This window comes from Gobio gobio, assembly GCF_949357685.1.
Source record: "Gobio gobio genome assembly, chromosome: 19".
Lineage (NCBI taxonomy): Eukaryota > Metazoa > Chordata > Actinopteri > Cypriniformes > Gobionidae > Gobio > Gobio gobio.
In genome coordinates, this window is record NC_137112.1 from 14,974,113 (window position 1) to 15,000,956 (window position 26,844).

A 26,844-nucleotide genomic window follows, 5' to 3' on the forward strand; every position below is an offset into this window, starting at 1 on the left:
CAGGAAATTTTCATTTTGAAGTGAATCCTTTAAGGGCACTTCTTTTTCACGAGAGCTCTTTAAACGTTCTGGTATGTGGAACATGCAGAAGCACAAATGAGAATTTCTCGCATGAGCTGCTATGAAACCTGCTGATAGAGTCTGTACACCCCGTTTCTACTGTACACCAGAACACCATATTTTTTGCCACTGCTTAAATTTCAAGACAAGCTATAAATAGAGCCATAAATGCTGAATGTTTTATGTTCACAGGCTTCCTCAGAGTCTAATAACAGAATGCTCTGAATGCACAAGACACCTTTATGAATCCATATTTGCGTCGCACATGCAAGACTGCAATGATTTATTTTCTTTTCACTGTCGCTTTTATCGCTGCAACATGTTTGAGCCGTTTGCTGACACCTGCTAATGACTGTGTTTATGATTCGCAGTCTAAACCACATGAAACATTAACATATTTATATATCCCCATGCCGTCTTCCTGTTGCCTTTAATAAACCTTTAAACCACGTGATTACGAGTGTGATGGTGTGCTCTGAACTGCGGTCCGCGTCGATCACAGGAACCGGGCTTGCACTCGCGGCCAGCGTCTAAAGATGAAGGCGACTGAGACCCACGTTTGATTGTGCGCGGGTGGGATCGATGCTGAGAGATCCCCTCTACACACTAACACACACACACACACTTAAGATGGAATAGTTAATGAGTTTATTTTTAGCACACTGTGCTATTTGCAAACTGTGCGTTCTTTCCCAGCGCGAGGAATTTTTTTGTGGCCTTTCCTTCCCCACGTGAAGCTCGGTCTCTGGTTTCGTGTTCCCATGGAAGCAGCCACCATCTTATTTCTCGCTGCTTTTTAGCTCGTGTCGACTTTGATGGTGTAAGCTGAAGAGTGTGTTTCCTCCGGTCGTATGAATGAGGAGTGGCTGCTGGCATCATCGTCTGAAACCTATGCAGAAAATCTCAAGGTCAAATATACATATTTATGAATAATTGAGTATGTATTATTGCAGAACTGGCCGTTCACACAGAACACAATCTTTAAAAATACAAGAGCTTTTATTTTTATATTTTTTGTTATCATGTTCATTTTATGTCATTTCGTTATTAGTCAATTCGTTTTTTAATTTAGGTTTAGGTTATTTTATTTCATGTTTATTTCAGTTAACAGAAAAGCTTTTAATAGTTTAAAGGGATAGTTCACCCAAAAATGAAAAATTACCCCATGATTTACTCACTCTGAAGTCATCCGATCCTAGGTGTATATGACATTCTTCCTTTAGACGAACACAATCAGAGTTATATAAAAAAAATTCCTGGCTAATCCAAGCATTATAATGTCAGTGAATGGCAGCCCCAAAAATTGAAGCTCATAAAAGTGCATCCATCCATTATAAAAGTGCTCCACATGGCTCTGGGGGGGTTAATAAAGGCCTTCTGAAGTGAACCAATGGGTTTGTGTAAGAAAAATATCCATATTTAACACATTATAAAGTAAAATATCTAGCCTCCGGTGGACCACCTTCCGTATTCAACTCACGAAGAAAGTGTAACACTTCTCGCAGTTCAAAACACTTAGCTACGCTACGTCCAACGTCATCGTCGCAGCAGTTACGCTTTTTCCGTAAATTGAAGACGGAAAGTTGGACTGTCCATGCCTCGACGGGTCAGGGCTGTTTTGGCAGCAAAAGGGGGACCAATACAATATTAGGAAGGTGGTCATAATTTTATACCTGATCAGTGTATATCCTATGTAAATAAGTTATTGTTACTTTATTGCAGTTATGTTATCAACCAACTTTGCATGTGGATGAGACCACTAAAGACCATTTTGCAAGAATACAAACATACAAGCAAGCTAATAAATCTCGTGAGGGATCATGCTCTGGGACCCCGCTAAACGGCTCACACTTCAAAACTACGCCCTTGTGTCCGCACAATTCGTCATGTTTGCGTTATCACAAAGGAAACAATTGGAACACAGAGCGCGTACATTCGTTTTTCAATCCAAGCACAATTATGCATTATGATAACAAACTGTTTAATACATATGCGATAATATATTTGAATAATTACATTTTCGGAGGTAATTTGAATTTTGGCCACAGCTTTACTTAGTGGTTGACAATAATAATATGTTTAATTTATATAGCGCCTTTCCATAACTTTACAACAAGGAAAGAGGAACAACAATTAAATAATGCAAATACCAATATGGATTTTTCAGTGGCTGTTTTTTTTTTTATTGACACATAGCCCTGTTTACACTGGTGCGTTTTAGTTTTAAAACTATACTACTCCAGCATTTTCGATACTTTTAGAAAACGCCTGTGTTGCGTTTCAATGTAAACGGACCAAAGCAGACATCTTGAAAACGATGCCCATATTACGCTACCAGAACACAACAATATGAGACCGAGGGTGCATTTCCCAAAAGCATTGTACGCATAAGTTGATCGTAGAGACAGTTGGTGGCTGTTGTTACAATGCTTTTGGTTCAACGGCTCTTTAACATACCAGCCTCGACAACCGTGTAAACAATAACACGGAGACGGAACTGCATGCTTTGCTGACTTTGTGGTCCTTTTTAGCAGCCGGTGTGGAGTTGAACGCTGTATCGTATAAGGCCCTGATCAGACAGAACGTGTTTTTTGCAGCGAGAGGCGCCTTTTAAAAATTGTTTATGGGAGAAGGGCGCCTCAAGTTTTTGTAGGAGCACTCTAAGCGACTGAAGTTTAAAAAAAATAAACTCTGAGCTAGGCCTGTCACTATTGATCGATACACTCGACTGTGTCGACGCAGTTTATTAGTCGATGTGTGAAAGCAGGAGTGAGGACGTGTGTGTGAGCCCTGCTTCCACCATTCACTAAACAATGGAAGCAGAACAATCAAATATATACGCGCAGCAACAGAAAAGTGCGACACGGCCGGGACGTGCTCGCGTGCGCTGCCGGACTCTGAGCTGAAGCCGCGCACAAGCCACAAGTTTCGTGGATTATTTGGTTTGAATGGTAAAAAATATGTAAAAATGCACGTCCTGGCGAGTATTCGGGTAAACGCAGTCAGATATGTCTTTAGTGAACATATACAGAGTTGAATGAGAAATCGGATGTGTTACAATGAATTTGGTCCGTGCAGCTCTTAAAGGGCCGGACCTAATATTCTGTGTGAAGCAGGGCAGGGCAGGGCAGGGCAGGTTAGGAACATGCCGGCCAAGTGAGTTTTTAGGGTTTTTTTTAACCCTAAAACAATGATAAAAGAATGAATAGTAAGTTCTGTCATATTATTCAATTACTATTACTGTTTTTTGCCATGGTATCGATTCAGTATCGGTATTGAGGTATTTTAGTCTGGTATCTGTCATAATTTAGTCATAATTTTGGTATCGGGACACTATTCTATATAAAAAAAGTATTTGCTGATATTCTCTTTTTTTGTGATGTTGGTTTACATATTTGTACCTTTGTAAATTTTTTCTCCTTTAGTTTTACATTTGGTCAAGGGCTTGTTTACATGTACAGTAAACTTACTTACTCTACTGAAGGCCAACGTTGCAAGTTAAATTAAATGTTTTTAAGTAAAATTGTTGAACATTTTTCGATCAATTAGCCGATAGATTAATAGATTAATCGATAAATTAGTCGATAGATTTATCGATATGAAAATAGTCGTTTGTGGCAGCCCTACTCTGAGCAGAAAAGCGCCCGACCCAGCGCCATTGCGTTCTTTTCCCATTGTCCAATGAAATGAATGGAGGTGAGCGTTCCGTTGCGGCGACGGTTACCTATATTAGACTGACAGCACAGCTGATTCGGGGGTTGCCTGGCAACATAAAAAAACCTGCAGCGCACTGCTCTTTTCTAAATTAAAAAAATTTCCGTTCTGTCTGATCGGGCCTAATACTGCAGCTACCTACATGCGCAAGAGGCGACTGTTTACACTTGTACACGCATGCCCAGTGTGCATAAACGGTCATGTGACATGCGTTTTCAGTTGTGCAGTGTAGACAGATCGTTTCTGAAACACAATGGAAACGCCAGTGTAGACACGGATCATTTTCATTTTAAAACACTGCTTTAAAACAGAAACACAATAGTGTAAACTGGGCCATAGTTATTGGCACATTGGTAGCTAATGTTTGTACTGTATCTAACTATTTTTTTTTTTGTATTGCTGTTTCGCTATTTGCATGTGGCTTGGCAAACTTTAGTTTCAGAGCATTGGTCACCATTGCGTTTTTGCTCTGATGAGCCGGACAAATACACATGTCGCTTGCACGGTAATGGCTGGCTGAAAAGTGCTAATGGTGACACAAGCGGTTGCAAAGAGCTGGTGACAACAGCTGGTGAATCTGAATCTGGGCATCACAGCTGGATCCACAAACTGTCTAAACAAACACACGCTGCAAAACCTTGAAAACAAGGCTTGTGCTGATCACGTTTGCCCAGCTGCCGCTGCCAGCTCTCTACTCGCTCCAAGAGTGTGTAGTCATGGCATGTGTTGATAAACCGGAGCGAGTATAGAGCGATCTCTCTGTCCAGCGCTGGATCACTGACATCTGTAGCAGATTAATGAAGCTTTTCTGGAACTCCTGTCTCCACAACTTCAGATGTCCCACGTCGATGTTTATGACTAGATTGCATGCCGTAAACGGCCCTTGCCCTTAGATTAGTTCTCTCACCAAATTATATTACTTTCAAATTCTTAGCAGATGCATTTTGTTTTTATCAGTGTTTAATAAAGTACATCTTTTGGTAGCACTTTAGAATACTGTTCCGTCATTAAAGGATTAGTTCACAAATTTTTCCTGATCATTTTCTCACCATCATCTCATCCAAGATGTTCATGTCTTTCTTTCTTCAGTCGAATAGAAAACGTTTAAAAAAACGAATACGTTTTTTGAGGAAAACATTCCAGGATTTTTCTTCACATAATGGTTTTCAATTGCAATGAAAATGTTGAAGGTCCAAATCAATGCAGTTTCAAAGCGTTTTGAAGGGCTTCAGAGACTCTGCACGATCACAGACAAGGAATATGGTCTTATCTAGCGAAACGATCGGTCATTAAAAAAATAAAAAATAATTACAAATTAATATACTTTTTAACCTATATTGCTCATCTTGCGCTGCACTAGTACCGTAGGCGAAAGTAACGGCCCAACCAAACGTGCAAGGATTAATACAAACACCCTTTACCAAAAAACACTCTATCCTCAACTTCAAAATCGTCCGTTGTTTTACCTTTTTTTTTTTGTTAAAGGGCGTTTGTATTAGTCTTCGCATGTGTGCTTTGTAAATACGTGGGCGGTACTTCCACATGTGTCCAGTGTGACATTTTTGTCTGGTGGCCGCAGCGCAGAGCAGTGCAAAATGAGCAAATTAGGTTAAAAAGTATATTCATTTTTATTACATTTTTGAAAATGACTGAGCGTATTCCTCATCTGGGATTGTGCAGAGTCTCTAAAGCCCTTCCTTTGAAACTGCATTGATTTGGACCTTCAACATTTTGGTTGCAATTGAAAACCATTATGTGAAGAAAAATCCTGGAATGTTTTCCTCAAAAAATGTAATTTCTTTTCGACTGAAGAAAGAAAGACAACTACATCTTGGATGGGGGTGAGTATCCATACATCCATCCATCCATCATCTTCCACTTATCCGGGGCCGGGTCGCGGGGGCAACAGTCTAAGCAGAGACGCCCCGACTTCCCTCTCCCTAGCCACTTCCTCCAGCTCTTCCGGGGAACCTTGAGGCGTTCCCTGGCCAGCCGGGAGACATAGTCCCTGCAGCGTGTCCTAGGTCTTCCCCGGGGCCTCCTCCCGGTGGGACGTGCCTGGAACACCTCCCTGTGAAGGGGTCCTGGAGGCATCCGAAATAGATGCCCGAGCCACCTCAGCTGGCTCCTCTCGATGTGGAGGAGCATCGGCTCTACTCTGAGCTCCTCCCGAGTGACCGAGCTTCTCAACCTATCTCTAAGGGAGCGCCCAGTCACCCTACGGAGAAAGCTCATTTCGGCCACCTGTATCCGGGATCTTGTCCTCAGCTCATGACCATAGGTGAGAGTAGGAATGTAGACTGACCGGTAAATCGAGAGCTTCGCCTTACAGCTCAGGGTACATCGACTGCATTACTGCAGAAGCTGCACCGATCCGTCTGTCAATCTCCGTTTCTATCCTTCCCTCACTCGTGAACAAGACCCCAAGATACCTGAACTCCTCCACCTGAGGCAGGAACTCTTCACCAACCTGAAGTGGGCAATCCACCCTTTTCCGACTGAGAACCATGGCCTCGGATTTGGAGGTGCTGTTTCTCATCCCTGCCGATTCACACTCAGCTGCAAACCGCCCCAGTGCAGGCTGAAGGTCCTGGTCTGAGGAGGCCAACACGACAACATCATCCGCAAAAAGCAGCGACAAAATCGTATGGCCCCCAAACTGGACACTCTCCGGCCCTTGGCTCACAGAGGACTACTTGGAACTACTGTATTCAGGTTTATAATTAATGCGAGGGATGCATAATATATAATTCATTCTAAAGTGAAGATCATGGTAACCCACTAGTAATGACTCAAGTGTTACCAAATCCTTCAAAAGGAACTACTAATTACCGGTATTTGTATCAGTATTCTGAAGTGAAAAGCATAATAACTCTCTAGTAATTACTGAAGTCATGAGGTTTTTGTAAGGTTTTGGATAGTAATGACTCAAGTGTTACTAAATTCTTCTATAGGAATTACTAGTTATTTGGATCGGTATTCTAAAGTGAATATCATGGTAACCCACTAGTAATTACTCAAGTGTTACAATCCAAAGCCTTACAAAAACCTCAAAAGCTTGCAATGATTTCAGTAATTACTACAGTTATTATGTTTTTCACTTTAGAATACTGATCCAATTCATTAGTATTCCTTTAGAAGGATGTAGTAGCACTTGAGTCAGACTCATTACTAGTGGGTTACCATTACCTTCACTTTAGAATTAAGTATACATTCTGCATTATTCACATTAATTATGAACCTGTATGTAGTAGTAGTAGTTATTGATTAGCTAATATTTGTGAACTACCTCATTCAAATGAGCACCATTACGTACTGCTTCATTAATCAGAGTTTCTCGATAGTCAATAGTAGTTACTAGAATGTTAATATTGCATTTCTTCCTGTGTAAGTTATTCATTAATGATGGAACATTATTCTACAGTCTTTCCCATCTTTCTAATATCATAGTTTCTTAAACATGTGAGGAAAGTGGATTCCCATGTCTAGTATACAATACCATTTAAATTTCTCTCAACAAAGCTGCATTTATTTGATCAAAAACACAGTAAAACAGTGAAATATTACTAAAACAGCTGCTTTCTATGTGAATATATAGTAAAGTGTAATTTATTCCTGTGATCAAAGCTGAATTTTCAGCATCATTACTCCAGTCTTCAGTGTCCCAAGATTCTTCAGAAATCATTCAAATATGATGATCTGATGCTCAACAAACATTTATGATTATTATCAATGTTGGATCTTTGTGGAAACCATCATACAAGAAAAGGTCTTATGTAAACACCTTAGAAATGCATCTGGTTGGGTTTAGATGAACCGATTCCACCCTGAGGGTCCAGGGCTTCAGCGATCATTTGTTGAGTGTGTTTTGCAGGCATGCAGTAGTGCAGATCTGTAGCTCTGAATGTAGATGTGGTGTGAGTGCAGAAAGGCTTTATGTAAGTGTGTCGAACAGCCTGCGCTGTGAGTCAGCAGGGTAATTGGAGACTGTGGGTGACATGAGGGCCCAATCTTACTCGGAGAGATGGATTGCTCATTTTCCATTCGTGGGCACGGGATGTAAAGCCTTTTTTCTGCTGGAGCGAAGAGAACTGAAACCGGTGACTGAGACGCTCCAGGAGCGATGCGTTAATATTCACACTCATCTCAAAGGCCGCTGGTTGGGAGGCGCAGGACTGATGAGGCCGTCATCGCCAATCGGGTCCACACTGAAAAAAATGACACCTTTTAAAAATGTATGGCCAAGTATGATAACCCATACTCAGAATTTGTCATCTGCATTTAACCCATCCAAGTTATGCCGCAGTTATGCACAATTTTCAAATTCGTCAGATCACAGTTCTTTTCACACTGCATGAGTTTCTGGGCCAGCATTCAGTCGCTGCTGTGTTCACATTGCACGATGGATTGGTGACAGGAGGTTTCACATTGCATAGTCTCAGCCCACGGACTGTTGGCTGAATGTCTGATGCATATGGCACACTTTTCTGGAAACACTTCAGGAGTTTCAAATTCGTCATCTGAATGGATGAATTCTATAGGATGTCCTCGAGATGTGTTGTGTTCTTTAAAGTTCCACCTGGAAACAAATGCTGTGAAGGCAGAGGTGTAAAGAGTACCTGAAAACCATAATTGAGGAAAAATACAGATTCCTTACAGCGAAAATGACTGCATTACAAGTTACAAGTCGCCAATTCCAATACAACTTGAGTATACATAAAGTAACAGAACTTAAGAATTTTACTCATACTAAATATAGGCTCAATTATGCACTAGTCCTCGACACCTGAGAGACCAGTGAAAATAAGAAAAAATTGATTTGTAAGATGAGAAATCGTGTTTATTTTCTAAAATCAGAATAAAACTGAACACCTCAATTGCAATAAATCAAGGTTGACACATCTTAAACGTTGTCAAACTCTCAAGTCTCAGTTAAGCTCCAGTGCACAAAAAGGCCAGAAGTAAACCAATATGCTTCAAAAAGGTCTTGTCAATATAGCGGATAAATAAAATAATGTTAAGTAAAATTAAATAGTCAAAGGCAAAACGCACAAGATATAGTACCTTCAAAGCCCTTACATGGCGATATCGCTTCTTTATAGCAGAAACAAACTACTGCGGGAAAAGTTAGGTGCCATGCAAAATGTAATGTGTAATTGCATTACTCAACACAAATGGAGTAAAAAGTTGCTCAAAAATGTACTCAAGTAGAGAGTAAAAGTTGCTAATATCTTTGATTCTCAGTATAACTACAAAGTAGCCAAAAAGATACTTAAGTACAGTAACTAATTGCATTTACTCAAATACTTTACACCACTGCGTGACACCAAACTCCCTCGTGGAAGAAGAACTCAGACGTGTTTACAACTGTGACAATGAGCGCTTACCAGGATCAACTAAACGCTGGAATTTCAAAAGTATCTGAAGTTCGCGGCTCCGTTGTAGCAGTAAACTTGCACAACGTTCTTGAATTAATCATTTATAGATGCACTCTGGTTTGTTATTGCAGGGACATCGACTTTACATTTTCACATTAAACATGACGCGGAACAAACCTGACTGTGATTGGTTGCGTTACATGTCAGTCAAATGTCCTCTTGGGAGGTCCTTGACCAATGAAAGCTGCAATAGAGTCTTCCGTCAGTCTGAAGCTTGGGCTATGCGAGACTACAGATTGCATGACATTACAATAGGAAGAATCACTGACAACTCTGTCTCGTCCGCAAACTACGCTTCACAAGCAAACACATGCGAGAAGTGATAACGCTAGATTATGTGTGTGTGAGACCGGAGTTCTCGTGCGAGACTGGAATTGTTATTAAAAAGGATAGCCCGCAAGAAGGTTGCGATCCAAATTTTATGTGCGCCGATTTGCAGCGAAAAGGAGAAAAATAAAAAATATTATGGAGGATGAAATGGTTGGGGAGACACGGGGAGCAAGGATTGCGTTCTGCAAAGAGAGTTGGATGTAAATAAATCATTTTGCGATGTGCTGCTGTTGCAGCTGGTCAAGCAAATGTTTGTGCTTTGTTTCTGTTTGATATAACTGTAAAGCTTATGTGTAATACTGATATTCTGGTCTATAACTCCTCCCCGAACCTCCCGCTGCCCTGTATCTTGCTCTCTTTCATTGGCTGTAGGTCATCGCTGATGTCATTTCCAGTCAGAACACATTTCACACAGCAGGATTTAGCATGCCAAATACCTTACGGGCGTCTGCGAACCCACGACCTGAAAGGTTCAGGGCTTTTGACTCAAAGAATAGTATTGGATTAGTTCAAACTAGTGTCCTGCACTCTCGCGGGGCCTTGATGCAACAGAGTGCGGTGCGGGACAAGATCTGATGGGCGAGTAAGCTGCCCGTAACTGCTGGAATAGAATCAGTTTTCTCCGTAATGAAAGCAGAGATCTGACCAGTAATCCAGTGCGTATCTGTGTTTGTGCTCTGGAGAGCCTCAGAGGTTTCTATTTACAACTTGTTTTTTCGGAGTTGAGCAGTGTATCCAATCACAGACATATCTCTTGAACGCAGCAGCCAATCAGAGATGTTTAAATTAGAAACTCAATGTTCTGCACATTCGCAAATCCTCTCATTATAACAAATAAAGTGCAGACAAGATGTAAATAAATGATTCATTGTGCAGTGTAGAAGGCTTCATTGTTTATAACAGAACTTTGTGAGATCACGATGAACTAAAATGACTGACAGCTTTTATTTTGTCAGGGGAGCGCTCTTTGTGCACTTTCTGTCATGCCAAATTACTTATGCAGTAGCATATGCTTAATTTTCTTTTGAAATTAACAGTGGTTTGTGAATGTAGATGCTTAAAAACAAATAATTTATCGGGAGCATTCATGCTGGGCTATTCGGCACATAGAGCTCTATCATACACCTGGTGCAATCTGACGGCAGGCGCGACACGAGTGTTTTTTTGCTAGTTTCAGACGCAGTTCTCATTTTCACGTCTAGCTCCACGTTGTTTAAATACCAAATGCACTGGTGCATCTGTTCACTCATGGGCGTCTGGTCTGAAAACCAGGTGTGTTCAGGAGCATTGTTAGAGTGTTGCTATTTTGAGGAACTGAAAACGACTGCGCCATTGACCAAAACGAACCTGCTCTAAAGTCAATAGCGCAGTATTTTTTGTGTTGTTTAAAGGGTGTGTTAGTAATATGAGCCGATAGGCGGTGCACAATGCACATACACTCTGCTTGTTACACACACAGGGACGCAGCAACACACACACGTTTAAATATTACAAATAAAAGGATTCCTCTCTGGAGAAGTGTTCATTCTTTCTGCTCGCATGTAAATTGCGAATCCGTCATGGTGTGAGCACAACTGGCTTTTAAAGGGAATGGGAGATGAGACTCTGATTTGTTTATTGCACGTCCCGCCCAAAACACATCCATGACTCATTAAGAGATGAGGGGCAACCCTTTTGGACCATGTGCCCAGCGCGCAGACGTTTTTTTCCAATGTTAAACCAGCAAAAGTGGATTCGGACACACCCTAAGTGCACCTGCGCCATGAGCTTCAGACCATGAGCTCAGATTGCTAAAATAGGGCCCATAACTTGAAACTATTTAATTTAATTTCAATTTCATAGACATACTGAAAAAAATGTATGTATACTATTACACTATTTTGCAGGGGGAGTGGGACAAAACATGAATATTGGTAACATTTTTTTGCGGGAACAGGCAGGAGCAGGACTGAATATCCTGATGGAGTTTTGGTTCCTTGCCACTGTCGCCCTTGGCTTTTGGCTTGCTTAGTTGGGGACACTAAATATTCAACTATATTATTGATCTGCTTGCATTACTGAATTTACTTAAGTTGGACTATGACACTGTTTCCTTCTAGATCTGCTGTACAGTCGAAACAAACCTTGTTGCATTATTTTCCTGTTATCACTGTAAAGCTGCTTTACAACATGTTGATTATGAGAACTGATTGTTTGCTGACCATAATCTACCCAGACCTTAATATGTGGCCTTGGTAAGAGATGATCAACGATATTCGTTTCACCTGTGACTGCTCATAATGTTTTGGCTCACACTGATATGGCTTTTTATAACTTCACCTTGAACAAAAGCTAAATTAGCTATAATATGAAAATTTCTTGTTAGTCAATGTTTAATTTACCGACATGTTTCCTGGAAACGGTGTGCATGGGGTTTGAGATGCGTTTTCTCTTGTTTGGTGGGTGTGTCAAAAATGTCAGCCCAATCAGCAGCAACCACGCGGTACTAAAGAGACACTGATTAATGTAACACAAAAAATAATATACATATTTATATATTTTGCTATTGTATTGTGGAGTGAAACTTTCATAAACTTTTCTATACTCCTCTGATTATATAATGGTAAATATTACAATATCATAGCACAACAACAGTGATCAGACAGCAATAATGATGAGCCTAATACTCACAATAAAAATAATAAGATCTTGTAGATCATAACAGTCTCGGAGGTAAGAAGTGGATTATCCTTCACCTGATGTGTTTGTCTTTTCATCCTGAAATGCGAGGCAAATGTTGAATCACAATAATTAGGAACCACAGTTTCCACAAATCCCTTGACTTGATTGGGATGTTCTCTTTTATTCTGGACGGCAAGGGCAGTGACTGTAACATTGAGCATATTTTGCAGAAGTAAACACGTATTTATACAGATTTCATAAGGCTTTGAAAATTCTTCAAAAAGAACAGAAGGAATGGCCTTCTCAGCTGCCATAGTAGCAACTCTTGTGTCATCAGAACAGGGTGTTCAACGCACCACTGTTTCCGTTTAAAAAACGGTTTGCAACGCTTTGACCAGAAGCATTGGTCAAAAATGCACAGGTACATGACCAAAACGTTTGCAGAACATACTAAGAACTCTATAAAAACTCCATAGCAACCATCTGTGACAACTACCAACTGCCTAGCAACACCATAGCAACCACCCAGAATACCTTAGCAACCGCCTAGCAACCACCAGAACCCCCTAGCACCTGACTAGCAACCACCCAGAATACCTCCAGAAGGTTCTAAGGGGTCCCCAGAAATTTTCAGAGAATAAAAAGACAAAGTAAAAATGGTTAAAGTCTATCGAACATTCTAACTCTTTCATTTCTAAATGTCTCTCTCCTTTCTTGCCATATACACTTTCCAGAATAGTATATGTTTGCTTTCTATCTTTCTCACAATAGTCCCCTTTATCTTGCTCACTGGGGTTCTTAACGCAGTACATAAGCTGCTTACATACATTTATTGTGAAAGTTGCTTTTTCAAATCATTTTTATTTGAAAATGTTCTTCTTCAGGTTTAAACATCCAACATTAAGTATATCCAATTTAAGTTTGGAAACAATATGTTGTAAGTATAATGTCACACTTACTATTTAACAGTTTAAGTGTTTTTCATAAATAAAAATACATGGATTTTAGGAAGGGGGTCCCTCATAAAAGGTTCATCATATTTGGGAGTCCTTGGCATCATAAAGTTTGAAAAGGCCAGCCCTAGTAAACGGTTGGTTGCCCTCTGACAGTACAGTCATGGTCAGAATTATTGGCACCTCACTTTCAATTCTTTTACTGCAATGAAAGGTTAGATTTTTGTGATAAAAAAAAAAAAAAAAATCTAAAAGATAAACAATGCAGATTTATTTTTACAGCCATATTTGATCATATTTACCAGAGGTACCAATAATTCTGACCACAACTGTATGTTTTTCAAGAACATATTATTTCAGTTTTTCTACATAAAAAGTTCACATTTAGTTGATTGCGTTATACTTGCCATTTCTTTGTACTTATTTGTGAAAATGATAAATCCTACACATTATTTGTTCAGTGCACACTGTGTTTTCTGAGTGGAGTTCTAACATTTGTCTTTGTGTTGTGGTTTTTTTCACAGGTCTGGCTGGAGATGCCACAGATCTAGATAAAAGAAAAGAAGTCTTCGGGCAAAATATTATACCTCCAAAGAAGCCAAAAACTTTTTTACAGTTAGTGTGGGAAGCGTTACAAGATGTGACCCTCATTATCCTCGAAATTGCAGCCCTGATCTCTCTGGGTCTGTCCTTTTATCAGCCGCCTGGAGAGGGCAGCGAGTGTGAGTATCTGCCCGTCATTACAACTTTTAGCTCTATATGCCTCACTTCCCTTTGAAGTGAGCTGTTGTTTCCTGTTGCTGTCTCATATTCCTCGTATATTACTGGAAAACCATCTGCTGATGTAATAAATGTAACCAAGATGCTCAGGTTGTTGTTAAAGGCAGTTCCGCCTTTATTGCCGGCTCTGGTTAAAGTTCTGGTTAAAGATCTGGTCATCCATCCTGTCCCAAACCTCTATGACTGTCTTTGTTCTGTTGAACACAGAAGAAGATATTCAAAAAAATGTCCCATTGTTTTTCTTCCATACTGTGGAAGATTTCGACCTTTTAAGTATGTAGAAACCTTCTTGAAAGTTTTATTTTTGATATTCAAATTTGGTTTGGAATGACCTGAGAGTGTGCAAATTATGACATCATTTTTATTTTGACTAAACTGTCACCTTGATGTAAAGATTAGTTAATATTAACAAATATCAGTACAGAAAAGTAACGAGTAACGATTTGAAGGTAATATCACGCACAATTTGAATTTTATATCTCACAATTCTGACTTTATATCTCACAATTTTGACTTTATATCTCACAATTCTGAGTTTATATCTCTCAATTCTGACTTTAAATCTCTCAATTCTGAGTTTATATCTCTCAATTCTGACTTTATATCTCACAATTCTGAGTTTATATCTCTCAATTCTGACTTTAAATCTCTCAATTCTGACTTTATATCTTTCAATTCTGACTTTATATCTCTCAATTCTGACTTTATATCTCTCAATTCTGACTTTATATCTTTCAATTCTGACTTTATATCTCTCAATTCTGACTTTATATCTCTCAATTCTGACTTTATATCTTTCAATTCTGACTTTATATCACACAATTCTGACTTTATATCTCTCAATTCTGACTTTATATCTTTCAATTCTGACTTTATATCTCTCAATTCTGACTTTATATCTCTCAATTCTGACTTTATATCTTTCAATTCTGACTTTATATCTCTCAATTCTGACTTTATATCTCACAATTCTGACTTTATATCTCTCAATTCTGACTTTATATCTCACAATTCTGACTTTATATAAATCAATTCTGACTTTATATCTCTCAATTCTTTCTTTATATCTCTCAATTCTGACTTTATATCTCACAATTCTGACTTTATATCTCTCAATTCTGACTGTATATCTCTCAATTTGGATTTTTTATCTCTCAATTCTGACTTTATATATCACAATTCTGACTTTATATCTCTCAATTCTGACTTTATATCTCACAATTCTGACTTTATATATCACAATTCTGACTTTATATCTCTCAATTCGTACTTTATATCTCTCAATTCGGACTTTATATATCACAATTCTGACTTTATATCTCTCAATTCTGACTTTATATCTCACAATTCTGACTTTATATCACGCAATTCTGACTTTATATCTCACAATTCTGACTTTATATCTCTCAATTCTGACTTTATATCTCACAATTCTGACTTTATATCTCTCAATTCTGACTTTATATCTCTCAATTCTGACTTTATATCTCACAATTCTGACTTTATATCTCTCAATTCTGACTTTATATCTCTCAATTCTGACTGTATATCTCTCAATTTGGATTTTTTATCTCTCAATTCTGACTTTATATATCACAATTCTGACTTTATATCTCTCAATTCTGACTTTATATCTCACAATTCTGACTTTATATATCACAATTCTGACTTTATATCTCTCAATTCTGACTTTTTATCTCTCAATTCTGACTTTATATCACACAATTCTGACTTTATATCTCTCAATTCTGACTTTAAATCTCTCAATTCGGACTTTATATCTCTCAATTCCTACTTTATATCTCACAATTATATCTCTCAATTCTGACTTTATATCTCTCAATTCTGACTTTTATATCACACAATATTGACTTTATATCTCTCAATTCTGACTTTATATCTCACAATTCTGACTTTATATCTCTCAATTCGTACTTTATATCTCTCAATTCGGACTTTATATATCACAATTCTGACTTTATATCTCACAATTCTGACTTTATATCTCACAATTCTGACTTTATATCACGCAATTCTGACTTTATATCTCACAATTCTGACTTTATATCTCTCAATTCTGACTTTATATCTCTCAATTCTGACTGTATATCTCTCAATTTGGATTTTTTATCTCTCAATTCTGACTTTATATATCACAATTCTGACTTTATATCTCTCAATTCTGACTTTATATCTCACAATTCTGACTTTATATATCACAATTCTGACTTTATATCTCTCAATTCGTACTTTATATCTCTCAATTCGGACTTTATATATCACAATTCTGACTTTATATCTCTCAATTCTTACTTTATATCTCACAATTCTGACTTTATATCACGCAATTCTGACTTTATATCTCACAATTCTGACTTTATATCTCTCAATTCTGACTTTATATCTCACAATTCTGACTTTATATCTCTCAATTCTGACTTTATATCTCTCAATTCTGACTTTATATCTCACAATTCTGACTTTATATCTCACAATTCTGACTTTATATCTCTCAATTCTGACTGTATATCTCTCAATTTGGATTTTTTATCTCTCAATTCTGACTTTATATATCACAATTCTGACTTTATATCTCTCAATTCTGACTTTATATCTCACAATTCTGACTTTATATATCACAATTCTGACTTTATATCTCTCAATTCTGACTTTTTATCTCTCAATTCTGACTTTATATCACACAATTCTGACTTTATATCTCTCAATTCTGGCTTTATATATCTCAATTCTGACTTTAAATCTCTCAATTCGGACTTTATATCTCTCAATTCCTACTTTATATCTCACAATTATATCTCTCAATTCTGACTTTATATCTCTCAATTCTGACTTTTATATCACACAATATTGACTTTATATCTCTCAATTCTGACTTTATATCTCACAATTCTGACTTTATATCTCTCAATTCGTACTTTATATCTCTCAATTCGGACTTTATATATCACAATTCTGACTTTATATCTCTCAATTCTGACTTTATATCTCACAATTCTGACTTTATATCTCACAATTCTGACTTTAAATCTCTCAATTCTGACTTTATATCTCTCAATTTGGACTTTATATCTCTCAATTCCGACTTTATCTCTCAATTCTGACTTTATATCTCTCAATTCTGACTCTATATCTCTCAATTCTGACTTTATATCTCTCAATTCTGACTTTATATCTCTCAATTTGGATTTTTTATCTCTCAATTTGGACTTCATATCTCTAATTTCTGACTTTATATCTCACAATTCTTACTTTATATCTCTCAATTCTGACTTTATATCTCTCAATTCTGACTTTATATCTCTCAATTTGGATTTTTTATCTCTCAATTCGGACTTTATATCTCACAATTCTGACTTTATATCTCACAATTCTGACTTTATATCTCTCAATTCTAACTTTATATCTCACAATTCTGACTTTATATCTCTCAATTCTGACTTTAAATCTCTCAATTCGGACTTTATATCTCTCAATTTGGACTTTATATCTCTCATTTCTGACTTTAAATCTCTCAATTCTGACTTTAAATCTCTCAATTCTGACTTTATATCTCTCAATTTGGACTTTATATCTCTCAATTCCGACTTTATCTCTCAATTCTGACTTTATATCTCTCAATTCTGACTCTATATATCTCAATTCTGACTCTATATCTCTCAATTCTGACTTTATATCTCTCAATTCTGACTTTATATCTCTCAATTTGGATTTTTTATCTCTCAATTTGGACTTCATATCTCTAATTTCTGACTTTATATCTCACAATTCTTACTTTATATCTCTCAATTCTGACTTTATATCTCTCAATTTGGATTTTTTATCTCTCAATTTGGACTTTTTAGATTTCACAATTCTGACTTTATATCTCACAATTTTTACTTTATATCTCACAATTCTCCCTTTATATCACGCAATTCTGACTTTATATCTCACAATTCTGACTTTATATCTCACAATTCTGACTTTATATCTCACAATTCTGACTTTATATCACTCAATTCTGACTTTATATCTCACAATTCTGACTTTATATATCACACAATTCTGACTTTATATCTCTCAATTCTGACTTATATCTCTCAATTCTGACTTTATATCTCTCAATTCGGACTTTATATCTCTCAATGCTGACCTTATATCTCTCAATTGCTACTTTATATCTCACAATTATATCTCTCAATTCTGACTTTATATCTCTCAATTCTGACTTTATATCACACAATTCTGACTTTATATCTCTCAATTCTGACTTTATATATCACACAATTCTGACTTTATATCACACAATTCGGACTTTATATCTCTCAATTCGGACTTTTAATTCTGACTTTATGTTTCACAATTCTGACTTTATATTTCTCAATTCGGACTATATATATATTACACAATTCTGACTTTATATCACACAATTTTGACTTTATATCTCTCAATTCTGACTTTATATCTCTCAATTCTGACTTTATATATCACACAATTCTGACTTTATATCACACAATTCGGACTTTATATCTCTCAATTCTGACTTTATATCTCACAATTCTGACTTTATATCTCTCAATTCGGGCTATATATATTACACAATTCTGACTTTATATCTCTCAATTCTGATGTAAACTCACTACTGTGAGATAAAAAGTTGCAATTATCTTTTAAAATGTTTTATTCTGTGGCGGGAACAAGCTTGCATAGCTTCTCATATGCCTTGATGTGGAAATATAAAACAGATTATTTCAGAAGGATTTTCAGTCTGAGGTTGAACGCTGCAGAAGTTTGATGTAACAAGACTGTTATATATTCACAGACACATCTTTGATTGTGGTACACACAAACCAAACCTAGTGGTTTGCACTCAAATACTGCACAAAATGACTTTTAAACTGATGTCAAGGAGGATTTTAATGGATGTCCTTCTGGGCACAAAGTCTGGTGCTCATTGCGTCTTATTCTCTCTAATAACCAGGAAAGAGGCATTTGACTGACATGTAAAGTGACCGTCTGAAGTTAGTTTAGTTCTGGCATGCTGTTTAGTAGGACTTTGTTGTAATGTTTGTTCGTGTGGGAAGAAGGAGGCGGGAACCGGCGAACGTTTAACAACTTCAATAAAATAAATCAACAAAATAAAATAATCAGCGGCAGCCCCTCACGGACGACTGCCACCTACGTGCAATACAAACATGAACAAAATACAACATAGAACTCCAGGCCTGGCCCTCTCTCGTCCTCCACTGATGTCGCTCCTCCTTATATGTCTCCGGGCTCCCTCATGAGAGGACTCGAGACCGGTGTGACTCGCAGGTGGTGCTCATTCTCAATCACCTTTAAATACTCTCCTCTCATTAATTTTGCGTCTGAAAGGGAAACTCCTAGCCTGACATTGTCATACTCAATTCCAGTCAGAATATGAGTCTGATACTGCTCCGTTGGGCTGTGATTATGGGGCGTGTTTCAACCAAACCAAGACCTCAATTGGATAGACCTACAACCAATCAGAGCAATGGAGCGACGCATAACAGTCAAATGTCAACAGAGCTCAATGCACACAGTGTTGCCAAGTCCGTGATTTTCCCGCTGGCTGTTTTTCCATGTCCGCGGTTGAAGGGTTGAAGCGACCCCAATTATGTGATATTTAGACCCAGGAACGTGAATTTTAGCAGGCAGCCCTGCCAAAAAAACACATATTTTACCCCCCAAACGTCATTTTTTTCCAGAGAAGCTATTGGGCTTGTTTTGTTGTGAAAACTTAAAAATAGTAGAAATAGTGAAGGTGAATGCATATACGAACAAGTTCTCTGTTTAGGGTAAGAACGAATTCAACCCAAGCACTCTTTGGTGACGTGGATGCTTATGTTACTGTTGATCATCTTTCCATCATCGTATAAAGCCCGTTCCTGACAATTTAATTGGTCCAAACAGCTCCTGTTCGGCATTGTTGCTCCACAACGGATCAATTCCAGACCGAACTGCCCAACCTCAAATGTTGTGGGCGGGGCTAAGTTCGGCTGGCATCCAGGCTAGGAAACTCCTGCAAATACATACGCAATAAGATCAGCCACAAAAATAACCCTGTCCTCGCTTTTTCAGTGCTAATTTGTCGTTAGTAAAAAAATAATTTAAAGAAAAAGGGTAAAATTAGGTTTTGTGCTGACACATACTGTTAATAAATCCAGCCCTATGTGTATAAATTCTTTACTGTGGTCTGTCTGAATACTCGATTCTGATTGGTTGGAAGGTGTGTGTGTAATACACAGGTAGTTCCGGTCAGTTTAATCACCGTTCTATTTATAAAACAGCTTGGCTACTGATTTGTTACATTATTCCTCAGCAATGAGGTGGTAACGTCGCTGTTTTTGAAGTAATTAAACTCACAGCTTATCTATTAGTGGAGAGACGCTGAACAGACACAGGTAATTCACACACGCATCTCTCTCTCTAGATAAGTCATTCAAATAAATGCTGTAATTCATTCATGCAAATAAATGTACTGCACAACTTTATCTTGGTCAGATTTAAAGGTGCAGTGTTTAGTATTAATGAGGATCTATTGACAGAAATGCAATATAATATACATAACTATGTTTTCAGTGGTGTACACTCTAAAAAATGCTGGGTTAAAAATAACCCAAGTTGGGTTGAATATGAGTTGCAATTGGGTTGTTTTAACCCAGCGATTGGGTTGTTTTAAGCAAACATTTAACCCAACCGCTTGGTTAAAACAACCCAATTGCTGGGTTAGTCCATTTTCAACCCAACTTGGGTTATTTTTAACCCAGCATTTTTTTGAGTGTGTAAAGACCTTACATAATGTACCGTTATGTTTTATAACCTTAGAATGAGGCATTTCTATCTACATAAAGTGCATAAAGTCGGGCAGTTCTTTGCCTCCACATCGAGCATTAAAATCAGCGAAATCACAGCTAGCTGTGGATTATCTCTTGCATACTGATCACAGAATTACATATCCAAACATGTTTTCCTCGCTGGACCTCTCAAACTCCATCAGAGCTCGTCTTCAGCTCAGCATTTGTCTCAAAGTAAAGCGAGCATGACTCTGCATTCAGAGTGAGGGAATCCAGCGAACGAACGGTTTCCACGTCTCTCGAGTTAATGAAGTGTGCACTGGAAGAATAACCTTTAGGTGAAGGCCATACATCAAACCAGTGGGCCATAAAATGTGCAATGAAGACAAAGCCATTAAAGCAGCATAAAGAAGCTAAAAGAATGCTGAGCAAGTATTATCAATCACGATAATGCTCAAGGATTCAATTACTCCAGGAATGGAAAATGATCTTTTATCCCAGTAGAGATCTGAGCGAAGAATTAACTCTTGCAATGTACGATACTTATCATGTTCATGTAGTTCATGGACAGTCAAGCTGCTCTTCTAAAATCATAGCTTTATTACAAAAGCTTGTATTATGATTAGATTCTATGAGGATATGAATCTATCTGGCATAATATAATGAAACATAATAAATTAATATGCAGGAAGGATCTGCTTTGTCCAACATGTATCACAGCAGAATGCTCTTTTGTCATATTTTAAGTCATATTGAATCTTGCATACAGGGTCAAGTGAGCTGAGTCTCATTTTAGTGAATCGATTGGTTCATTCAAATGAACTTATTAAAAAAAGTAGTTGACATATACCCTGTGTTGACATTTTAGGTCTTCTTTATGTACATGTACCAGGAAAGTTCTACGTAAATAATAAATAATATTATGGTGTTTTATACACCGAATTATAACATTATGACCACCTTCCTAATATTGTGTTGGTCCCCCTTTTGCTGCCAAAACAGCTCTGACCCGTTGAGGCATGGACTCCACTAGACCCCTGAAGGTGTGCTGTGGTATCTGGCACCAAGATGTTAGCAACAGATCCTTTTAAGTCCTGTAAGTTGTGAGGTTGGGTCTCCATGGATCAGACTTGTTTGTTCAGCACATCCCACAGATGCTCGATTGGATTGAGACCGGCCATCCACATGATATAAAAGAAAACATGATTCATCAGACCAGGCCACCTTATTCCATTGCGGTGGACAGGGGTCAGCATGGGCACCCTGACTGGTCTGCGGCTATGCAGCCCAAAACGCAACAAACTGCGATGCACTGTGTATTCTGACACCTTTCTATCAGAACCAGCATTAACTTTTTGAGCAATTTGAGCTACAGTAGCTCGTCTGTTTGATCGGACCACACGGGCCAGCCTTCGCTCCCCACGTGCATCAATGAGCCTTGGCCGTCCATGACCCTGTCGCCGGTTCACCACTGTTCCTTCCTTGGAGCACTTTTGATAGACACTGACCACTGCAGACCGGGAACACCCCACAAGAGCTGCAGTTTTGGAGATGCTCTGACCCAGTCGTCTAGCCATCACAATCTGACCCTTGTCAAACTCTCTCAAATCTTTACGCTTGCCCATTTTTCCTGCTTCTAACACATCAACTTTGAGGACAAAATGTTCTCTTGCTGCCTAATATATCCCACCCACTAACAGGTGATGTGATGAAGAGATAATCAGTGTTTTCACTTTACCTGTCATAATGTTATGCCTGATCGGTGTATATTTATAATGAAATTGTTCCCTTAAAAAAACGTAATGTAGTTAACTAAAGGTCTGAAGCTTAATTACTTTTTAAGTAGCTTCCCCCATTCATTAATATGCAAATTGCACGTTAATATGCATATTACACCTGCAGTGGACTTTCTAACAGTGCAGAGGTAGAGAAAAGCATCTGCAGACGATGCATCCACACACCGGCGTCCACCCTGCCATTACATCTGAGATTTGTGACACTTCTTCTTGTTTTAATGGAGAATGGTGCTGTCGGTGTCTCTTACGGGAGATAAATTGCGCCGCTGCTCCGCATGTCCAGACATCCCTGCCGTTCAGACTGAATTATGCCCTCACAGATTTTCTGCCACATGCAAGATAAGCACAGGCTCCATACAGATCAATACAGGGAAAATCTCACTTTTCAGCCCAACCACCCGAAGCAGGAGATCTGGGCAGCTGAACATTTGAAGGATTTGTTGCTTGAAATACATCATGAAGGTCATTTATTCACATACTGCATTATTCACTCGCCCTCAGGCTGTTTTCCTTGCAACAAGTATAGGGAAACAAGTATGAAAAAAAACACACCCCTTGCAGAATCTGTGAAAACGTGAATAATTGTAAAAATAACAGAGATCATACAAAATGCATGTCATTTTTTTTGTATTTAATACTGTCCTGAATAAGATATTTCACATAAAAGATGTTTAAATTTAGTGCACAAGACCAAAAAATAGCTTTTGAGTTGAGTTCTTCAGAAAAATCCTCTAGATCCTGCTAATTCTTCGGTTTTCCAGCATCTTTTGAAGATTTGAACCCTTTCCAGCAGTGACTGTATGATTTTGAGATCTGAGGACGATTGAGGGTCTCAAACACAACTATTAAAAAGGTTCAACCATTCACTGACGCTCCAGAAGGAAATACACCACTTTTTTGAAGATCAGGTTAAATTGAACTTAATTTGTCTTCCGGGAAACATGTAACAAATGAAAAAAAAAAAATTATATATAAATATCAGATCTCAATATCATACAGTCACTGCTGGAAAGGGTTCAAATATGCAAAAGATGCTGGACATTTTTTATGTCAAATATCTTATTCAGGGCAGTACTAAATAAAAAATAACATGCATTTAGTATGAGCTCTCCTATATATATATCACTAATATATATATATTAGTGCTGTCAACGCTAACGTGTTAACGCATGCAATTAATTTAAAGTCCTTAACAGGTTAAAATAATTTAACACAATTAACGCAAATATATTACAGAAGTACGTGAAACTGCTTCATTAACGTAATTTCCGTCACACAGTTAGATGATGTTAGAAGTCGGGAGTTTATCACAATCACACTGAGCATCTACAGCACCTGTAACCCTGGGAGGAGGACATTTCCATTCTAACTCTTTAACCCGATTCTGCTTCTCTGTTTGTGATCAGGCCATTTAAAGCCGTTAAAATCTGGGAAACAGTGATCCAGTAATCTAATTCCTTCAAACAGTCCAAAACCGCTCATGTAAAGAAGGCCAGGCTGATCACATCAGAGAGAATAGAGACTCACATTACGTTTTTACGGAATTATTCGTTCCAGTGTTCGCTTTGCTTTAAAACACGAGCTCTGTCGTATTCTGCGATTGTTTCTGAAGAGCGCGATTTTGGTGATGTACCGGAGTCGTACAGTAAGCGTGTGAGTGTCTGATGCACAAACAACAATACACGTGTGCGCGGTCTCGATCACTGATCGCACGCTGCATTCATGTACAGACACATTTCAGTAATCGTAGGTTTTATGCAGTCAAAGCGGTTGATTTTGGAGTTTTTGGCTTCTCCGTGTGGTCCTGTTCGGTATCGCAGCTTGACTCGTCTAAAATCTTGTTGTTGTTGCTCTGTACTCATACTATACACTGTGAATTCTGTAACGTTTTTTATGTAATGTTTTTTTTCATGGGTGCTTAGGCGTGTATAGATTTATTATATAATATAATTATATGGACTCCTTATATTTGGTTATTTGGTGTCATTTTGGAGTCTCCAATTATCCTTGAGGCTTGCAGAAAATACAGTTTTGTGAGAATCACCCTTCAATCTGATTGTTTACTTTGGATATAGCAAATTATGACAACATTAATGTGTTAATTTCATGATAAGTGTGCGATTAATCGCATTGAACGCGACAAAGGTGTTACGACAATCTAGTAACGACAAGACTAGTTATTTGGAGTATTAAAATACACAGTTTTGTTAGTACTGCATTAGAAACGTTAACATGACATTAGTGCAATAGAATTGCTTAATAAACTTGTCTGTGCAACACAATTGTTACATCCAATCCATAACTCTAATGTTAAATAGAGTCACGACTAGAATTTCATCTGTGCAGAGCAGTAGACCACACGCAAACACTGGTCTTGTTTTCCAGCACAAATATCTAAACATTCTTAAATTAAGATACATTGGATAATGGAGAAGCAAAGTGACTTAATAAAGTCTTGTTTTTATTAAAAATGTGTCAAAATGAAGTTAGTTTGTGCTTAAAACAAGAACAAATATCTGGTTAAAATGCGCATTTGTCCAAATCGACACAATTTGCATAAAACAAAGTGTCTCCTGGGCAGTTTTGGTGGAGTGTCAGGAGTGTTGCGGCACTAGCTCTGGTGTCACGAGCTGTTATCTAACGCCGGCTGTCTGCACTTCAGCACCGCGGACAGCTCTCGACACACTCCGAATCAAGAGGTTTACTGCAGAGGAGCTCAATCACATGAAGGCATCTAGAGCCGCCGTACGGTCCATACTGCAGAGCCGAAAATAGAGCTGATCTGAGAACCACCAACACTGGAGTTCTTTCTGGAATATTCATTAGTGGGTGGGAGCGCATTTAAAGGGACGGTTCACCATCAATTCCACACCATTATGTTGTTCCAAGATCAACTCTATGCAAGACAAAAGGAGATGTTTAGCAGAATATCAGAAAATAACAAATGTTGTTCTGTTGCATGGAAAAGAGCTGCTTGGACATTTTGCTGAACATTTCTTCTTGTGTTGTAGGGTTAATATAAAACTATTAATAACATTTCTGTTAATTGAAATACAGCTGGAATAAAATAAAATATAAATACTAGTTGAAAATGTTAAACTAAATGCAAATTAGAAATGTTGCCTTGGTAATAAACTGCAATAGGCTGAAGCCAAAGCACTACAATTATTAACTGGAACTAAATAAAAATTAAAATCAACTAAAACTAAAAGAAAAAACTAATATAAATTAAGCTAATAAAATGACAAAAGCACATAACAAAATCACTAAAATTAACATGAAAACAAAAAATATAAAACTAAAAGCTAATTCAAAATATGAATAAAACTATAATAGAACTAAAATAACAACAAATTTGTTACATAGAAGAAACAAAAATTCATACTGGTACAAATCTTAAGGGGTTTAGCATAACAGAATTATTCATTCGTTTATGTTGATATTCATGTGCATTTTACATACAAATTACACACTCTAAATACTATGGCGGACCAAACAAATTAAGAAACAAATAAACAAACTAATTATGTACATATTTTTACATTTTCACAAAAAATGTAAAGGGTTAGTTCACCCAAAAATGAAAATTCTGTCATGAATTACTTACCCTCATGTCGTTCGACAATCGTAAAACCTTTGTTCATCTTCGGAAATCAAATTAAGATATTTTTGTTGAAATCCGATGGCTCAGAAAGGCCTCCATTGGCAGCAACGAAATTTACACTCACAAGACCCATAAAAGGTACTTAAAAAGATATTTATGGATTGACATGATTAAATGTATTAGTGCTGCAACTGGTCACCTTCTCAGCTTTTCACTTTTTGTCTTCTCTAGTTCATTTGAAATGTTTCTGTGGTTAAAAAAAGAATCACTCACTCAATTAATATGAGCTCATAATGAATAAGAATATAAAATGGAAAGGCTGTTTAAAAAAAATAAAAAATAAAGTCTGAACATTGCCAGTCTCTGTCAGTCAGGGAACAGAGACCAGTTTTAGGATTTTTGGGCAAACCATTCAGAAGTTATAAGCAACAAATGCCATTTTTTTCATATCTTCTGACCAGTATGTGGCACTGTGCTGAAATGATGTATGTCGCCTCAGGTCATGCTTGAGATAACATGTACCAAGATTCATCTCAATGCCCTAAAGTGTTTTGGAGATGTAGCATCACGTCCAATTTGGCGTGCTTTTCCTCCAATTCTTTGCGCTTTATTCGATAATGGTTGGGTTTATCAAAAAACTTTTATTAACTTTTTGCCAGCATGGTCTGAAGATGATCTGATCCAATTTTG

General features: G+C 37.7%; 1 protein-coding gene across 1 annotated transcript in view; it reads left to right on the forward strand.

The window, feature by feature from the left end:
- The window catches only part of atp2b2 (ATPase plasma membrane Ca2+ transporting 2), a gene marked incomplete at its 3' end in the record, with an annotated part of 161,981 nt that overhangs the window by 63,281 nt on the left and 71,856 nt on the right, over window positions 1-26,844 (forward strand). The window contains exon 3 of the mRNA XM_079844967.1: window positions 13,681-13,878. Coding sequence (XP_079701093.1) covers window positions 13,681-13,878 — 198 coding nt within the window. The remainder of the gene's footprint in view (window positions 1-13,680; window positions 13,879-26,844) is intronic.